The sequence below is a fragment of the Pocillopora damicornis genome, chromosome 5 (assembly GCF_964200805.1).
Source record: "Pocillopora damicornis chromosome 5, jaPocDami1.2, whole genome shotgun sequence".
Classification (NCBI taxonomy): Eukaryota; Metazoa; Cnidaria; class Anthozoa; order Scleractinia; family Pocilloporidae; genus Pocillopora; species Pocillopora damicornis.
In genome coordinates this window covers 11,651,974-11,658,362 of record NC_142674.1, presented here as the reverse complement: position 1 = coordinate 11,658,362, position 6,389 = coordinate 11,651,974, and the positions used below count along the sequence as shown (strand labels likewise).

At 36.1% G+C, this 6,389-nt stretch overlaps 1 protein-coding gene across 3 annotated transcripts; it reads left to right on the top strand.

The window, feature by feature from the left end:
• LOC149045250 (uncharacterized) lies at positions 1-5,883 on the top strand. Of its 3 annotated transcripts, none has more exons than XM_089208130.1 (6): positions 1-76; positions 691-939; positions 1,790-2,062; positions 2,176-2,454; positions 2,764-3,883; positions 4,606-5,883. In XM_089208130.1, exons 3-5 carry the CDS (start codon positions 1,987-1,989, stop codon positions 3,072-3,074), a joined length of 666 nt encoding a protein of 221 aa, XP_089064256.1. In that variant the 5' UTR covers positions 1-76; positions 691-939; positions 1,790-1,986; the 3' UTR covers positions 3,075-3,883; positions 4,606-5,883. The 3 variants fall into 3 exon arrangements, with proteins under 3 accessions (XP_089064256.1, XP_089064257.1, XP_089064255.1); XM_089208131.1 differs by having other exon boundaries at positions 4-939; positions 4,606-4,722; positions 4,879-5,883; XM_089208129.1 differs by having other exon boundaries at positions 4-939.
• Positions 5,884-6,389: the final 506 nt, after the last annotated feature.

Below are 6,389 nucleotides of genomic sequence, written 5' to 3'. Positions count from 1 at the left end.
GAGGAAGGGTGGTACACTTGTAAGGCAAAGAATGCAGCTGGCTTTTCCACCAAAGACACTGAAATTTCTGTAAAGGGTGTGTTTGTAAAGCTCACAACTGTATTATAAATCAATCATGCATTTGATATGTCTAAGGAGTGTGGATCAATAGTCAGTGGGCCTGACTTTAGATTAAGGGGTCTGGGTCTGAGCTAAGGGTAGGGTTGTCGTAGAAAATTATGGGAAAAATTGAAAAAATGCAAGGGCTTTCAACTATTACCTGCAACTGATTCACCAGCGAGGACCAGGTCCTGGATGAGTAATTTGTCACACCACTTGATTAGCTTTTTATTGCAAAAAACTGGAAAGTCTCTAATTACTTGTTCTTTTGTTCATGTTATAAAATATGATGGTTTGATGGGTAAGTTAGTAATATAGCAGCCTGACTGACATGGCTTTTGAAAGCATTTGTTTGATATTATCAAAAAGTGGTCCATTGTCTTCTTCTTCTTCTTCTTCTTCTTCTTCTTCTTCATTTTAATTGTTATTTATTTATTTATTCCTTTTTTTAATATTACTTTTTTTCTTTTTGCATGTGGGAGGGGGGGGGGTGGCTTCTAATTTTGCAATTTTTGTTCATGTGCTTACTTTGCAGCTCCACCCCGTGTTAGTAATAATTTTGTAACTCTTGTTCATATGCTTACTTTGCAGTTCCACCCCGTGTTAGTAATGAGTCTAGAAATCTCACCATTGCATTGAACTCCACATTTACAAAAGAGTGTTATTTGAGAGGTGATCCACAAATCACGTCTGTCAAATGGACCAAGGATGGAGTGCTCCTTAGTAAAAACAACACCTTGGTTATTAGACAAGTGATGTTTAAAGATAAGGGCAATTATGAATGTACTGCTAAAAATGATTATGGCGAATCAAACTCTTCCTTCTGGATTGATGTCACAGGTAAACTTTATATTGTAGTTTATGTCATTTATCAAACTTTTAACTTAACAAAGCTTTTGTTTTAAAGTTTAAGCCAAATTTTAATAGACCTATTTTTTTTCTCTTTTCATCCATTTCCTTTGAAAATGTTGACGACCAAGGAATTAAGGAGTCATGATCTTATGATACATTTTCATTAGAGTTAAAGGTAGTTCATCAACTTGGATATGAGTGTATCATTGCCTAAATATTAATGACTGAAGTTGGAAAGAGATTACAAAGGAACATTCATATAACTTGTTTCAAATTACCAACTTTAGTACTCTTTTTTCTAGAAAAAGGTTCCTGGTCACATACAGTTGATTCTGACTTACACACACCCAGATTGTAAATGAAGCTAAATCCGTAACCAAAGAAATGATTAAAAACACCTTCCGCTTTTAAGAAATTGCAAATCCTGTGGTCCACTCTAACATTTTTATCAGTGAACTCATGTTAAAACGCACAATTTGGATATGTCAAATGACAGATTTTCTTTCTTTCTTTTTTTTTTTAATGCAGAATGCAAATGTTTTACATTGTTTTGATCATCAATGCCTAATAACTTTTGGAATTCAATATAAACTGTTGAAGAAAGGAAACTGGTAGTCATTGACCATGTGAGTTAACATCACACTCAACAACCAAAGAGAAAACGATAGATGTTATTGGGACAACTGGGACAAGTTAAGGTTAAACAGTATCTCTTTATGCTAAGCGCGGAGAAAAACTTTGGAAAAAATTCACCATGGTCAAAAATAGGCTTGAACATCGCGTTTTTTTGTGACTATGCAAACCTTATTAATTTTGGATTTTTTTTTTAAAATTTAAGTCTCTCCCCAGACTATAGAGCCTCCAATAAACCAGTCTGTTACCGAGGGAAACTCTGTGAACTTTAGTTACCGAGCTTCAGGTGTGCCAACACCAACATAATTCTGGGTTTTTAATAATGCTGACCTGCCATCTGGTATCAATCAATTCAATCACGAAGAAGAATCATTCCTGGAATTTTCAAGCGTCACAAAAGGGATGCAAGGGACTTACAAGTGTAAAGCGAAACATAAAGCAAATACAACTAGTTCCTCTGCAACACTGCGTGTATACGGTAAGTGTAATGAAAATGACGATAACGATGACGATGACGCCGACGATAACCATGGCGATGAGGGTGACGAATGTGAACCAGGATTTTAATCAATTTCCTTTTTCTTAACGTAGGAAAAGCTTCTGCTCAAGTTGTTCCAGATCAGTATCCAGCACTCACAGGAGACAACCTGACATTGACCTGCAACGTCAACGAAGAAACAATAAATGTAACTTGGAAAAAAGATGAAGACTCACCACCCGAAAGAGCAAAGATTGATACACGATTATGTGACAGAAAGAGTAAACTTGCTATAACTGAAGTTGTGAAGGAGGACAGTGGTGTGTATTCTTTTGAGGCACATAACAAGCTCGGTTTTGTTGCCCTTTCCTCTTTAAAAATAAACGTCAAAGGTAAGCTGGTGTTACTATTGTGTCTTAAAAAACATGAAACTCTACTGATTAAAAAGTATATTTCTGAGTAGATTGAAACTATTTTCTATTTAAAGACGAAACAACTATGGGTCACCTGACCATACGCATGAAATTACCTTGCCTCGCTCTATAAATTTCAGGTATTTTGCTTTTAAGAACTGATGTCAATCACGGGTTAAAGAATGTGCCAAGCTATTCCAAAGCTATTCCAAAAAACTTGAATTTTATTAGTACTTTTGCTACTGTCGAGATTTGTCTAATGGTCATTTATCTATCTCACAAAAGTAGCTAAGCAAGTGCCACGAGCTATGCAAAGTTTCAACACTTTGTGGTATTACATCGGTGGAACAGTGGCGGCGGCGATTGTCATTTCGCCAATTGCCTGGTATTTCTGCAAGCGTCGAAGGACAGGTGACGTCCATTTTTCTGTGTTATTTCAGATTTCTTTGTCTGAAAGTAAAAGAAGGAGATTCTATAAGAATAACTCGCGTTTGGCCAAAAAATGCCAATTTTTTAGAGTTTTCACTTGTGTATATGGTGTCATCATGATTATCATTTCTGTTATTGCTTGCGGTGTTTTGATAATAATTACAAATTAAGAAAATATCACGTCTCTCCTAATTTGTGCAACTTCGAAGTACGCTGCCTTTACACAGAAATTTTATCAGAATATTCGATTTAATAAATTAATGCAAAGTTTTACCTTCTTTGCCCCCTTTAATTCATCATTTGGAATTGCAGCTATGGCTCTGTAAGGCAACTATTAAATCATCGAAAAATAAAATACATCATTATTACCTTCCTCATGGGTCAGCAGCTTGCATGATGACGATAACAAAAATCATATCGCAGTGACTTTACTTTTATCGTGTGTATGATGCATTATTAACATTCATCAAGTGCTGTTAGAATCGGCTTCATTAGTTCCTTTGTTTAATTTTTTTTATCTCTTTAGTATCTTCTATCTATTTTCGGTTTGATTAATTCATAGATTTAATACTTTGAAAAAAAAATTGAAATACACTAAGCAAACGACGAAGCTATTGTTGAACTTCGTCCAGTAGACAAAGTGTACTTAAATAACAATAATTAATGATATGTTTTGTAATAATTTATGCTCCTGGTTTAGTAAAAACATTGTTTCTCACTATCGGCAAGAGAGATTATCTCGCCAATCAAGTTATCCTGGCAAATCAATTTTTCCTCCTGATTTCTCTTTTCTTTTTATCATTTTTCTTTCTTTTGAACCTGAAAGAATACAATGTTGATTACCTATATTTCGTTCTGACCAAGAGCGGTGAACCGTGTCCTGCTTCAAGACGTTATTGGACGAGGGGCGTTCGGAGCCGTATGAGTTCACCAAATAGACAACCGGGAAATCGGACAGTGGACGCTAAATATTTCACGAGTAAGCCTCCTTCTATTCGTTGTATTGATACATATGTTGATCTCAGGGGCGGTTATGAAAATATTTTATTTGGGGAGAGGTGGGGGGGGGAAAGGGGGCGGTCCCCTCTTCTTCACTCAAGGTTACGCGCGGAAAAAAAAGAAGAGGAGCCGGGGGGACAAAGAAATAAGATAACAACCAGTATGGTAGTAAAAGTGATCTTGACATTGCAGTGATCCTGCAAGTAATTTAAAAGGCCACAGGCATGGCATGGGTTAGTAGGGTGGGGGGGGGGGGGGGTGTTGCGGATACCCTGCATCCTCCCTCCATGCATATCCGCTGCTGAATCCAATAGGGTTTTTTTCTCCCTTTTGGGCCTATTCCCCACTTACCAGTGACTGATTATCCCGGGTTGAGGTGGGCAGTCTAACAGACTGACTACACTGTGGTTTTCGCTGGGAAAAGACATTTACGGAAAAAAAGATCTGAAGCATCTGCAGTGATGGTAAAACTAAAGAAAGCAAGAACTATTGGTAGGATTTAAACCTCAACTGGATCCAATTCGGCCGTTATACTCACGGTCAACTCAGCCATGGCAATCTGCTTGCTGTGAAAATTATCATCCAAACGGAAATAGGAAGATGCAAGGTTTTTAACTCTAACAGATTCTTTCTGGCTTGAACTTGCACGGAACAAATGTATTAATCAGAAGGTGTCTCCATCAATGTATATTTTTGTTGTAGCCACTGCTGGAGAGGAAGGAAGGAAATGTTTGATGAGAGAAATTGAGCTGGGGAAACTTATCGGTGAAAACGTTCCGCCAAACACTGTAAAGTTCATGGGCTTTGTTACGAGACTAAGTAAGTAATATACGTACAGCATCTTTTGTAGGTATAATTAATAACATATTATGTTATTAACGATACTACGAATGCTGAATGAACCCTCTTAGGACCTTTTAATATAAGTTCCGTAACTCGGATGTTCACGAAAGGAATTTTGTCTTTGTCTTCGAGAGCATGTATCCATCGACAGTTCACATGAAGATGCAGGACCAAGTGAGAAAGTTGCAAAGAAGGCCTCAGCTAAGAGATTGGGAAAATGGGCCAGTGACCGTCGTTAGGGTACATAATCGTCACTTCTCGGTGCTAAACTAAGTGTAGGTTTGTGTTAGTTAAATTTCTCTCTATATAAATAGTAGAAGAATATGCGAAATCTTTGTCCTTGAGTAATAAAATAATAATAATTAAAGCACTAAAAAAACAGTTAATTAATTCATAAAGAATGTCAATAATAAATAATTTAATCGGTTTCAGAATAAGGGAAACTGGATAGATATGAATTAAAATTCCGTCATCGATTAAATCAGAAGAGAAAGAAAGGAAGAAACAAAAAACAACCTACTTGAAAAACGGCTCGTTTATGTCGATAGCTGTACTTGGCGAGCTTTCAGTGTTGTATTGTAAAACCATCTAGTAAATTTGTTTGTAGCAGACCTAGTAAGAGATCTCCTAACGGCGATATGAAATTTGGTAAAATTTTGTAGTTTGGTAATGAATTAGTCGTGTGGTATTAACTAGCACTGGGGTATTCCTTAACGAAGTATCTTCTTTAAATTATATATTGCATTACTTCTAGTGATTTGCTTAACTTTCAAGTTACCTTTATTTGAAAACAAGCGATTGCATTGTTATTGATATTTGACGTTTTGCTGTTAGTATCGAATGCTTTTGTCATAAACGGAGAGAACAGTCTTAATAGAGTGTGAGTTAATTCAAATTAAGAATTTTCTTAAGTGTTTTCGATTCGTACGAGAGAAAAAAAACGCTATTTAAAGGGTACTTGCTGTGGATGACGGAAACAATTTTGTTATGGCAAAATGGAATGCTTGTTTAAAAACTGGACGAAATGAGAGCACGTATGAGCGTTTAATTTTGTAAACTATTCAAACACAATAAGTTTTATTTAACATAATGTAAGACACTCTATTTAATATCTGCAATAAAAAGATTAGAGGCTTATCTTATGACTATTTATTGATTACCAAGTCAATTAAGATTAAAAACATTCCGTATCCTCATTAAGATTTTGGATAACGTCATCAGGCTGAAGCGATTGGCACATCTACAAAATAGCATTTTATGTATATCACTAAATAAAATATCTACATTTTGCAGCTTTTCACACTTGAGGACGAAACTATAGGATGTCGTGTCGTTGACGCATGCTTTACTGGTCTGTTTAGAAGTGGGTGTTTGTCTAAGGAAACCTTGAGTTTGTCATCATAATAACAAAGGAGGCAGTAAGGATTTTTCCATGTTTCGCAGTTATGAAATACACTGGCAGTCGAAGAATCAGCAATATGTCTTAACTAATTTGATAATTTCAAGACCCACTTGAAGAATAAGTTGTAAATGCCTCTGTTATCAATGTTCTGATCCACTGTATTGCCGAAGTGTTTCATTCCAGATTGACTGACCATGGCATATATCTCCGCGATTTATCTTTCCTCTGATACAATACTATG

What these genes read in the sequence shown, in the direction of transcription:
- LOC149045250 (XM_089208130.1), top strand. Translation starts at nt 1,987, where the DNA reads ATGCAAGGGACTTACAAGTGTAAAGCGAAACATAAAGCAAATACAACT. An exon ending in TGCAACACTGCGTGTATACG is followed by an intron (nt 2,063 to 2,175) that starts GTAAGTGTAATG and finishes TTCTTAACGTAG; the next exon opens with GAAAAGCTTCTGCTCAAGTT. An exon ending in TTTAAAAATAAACGTCAAAG is followed by an intron (nt 2,455 to 2,763) that starts GTAAGCTGGTGT and finishes TCACAAAAGTAG; the next exon opens with CTAAGCAAGTGCCACGAGCT.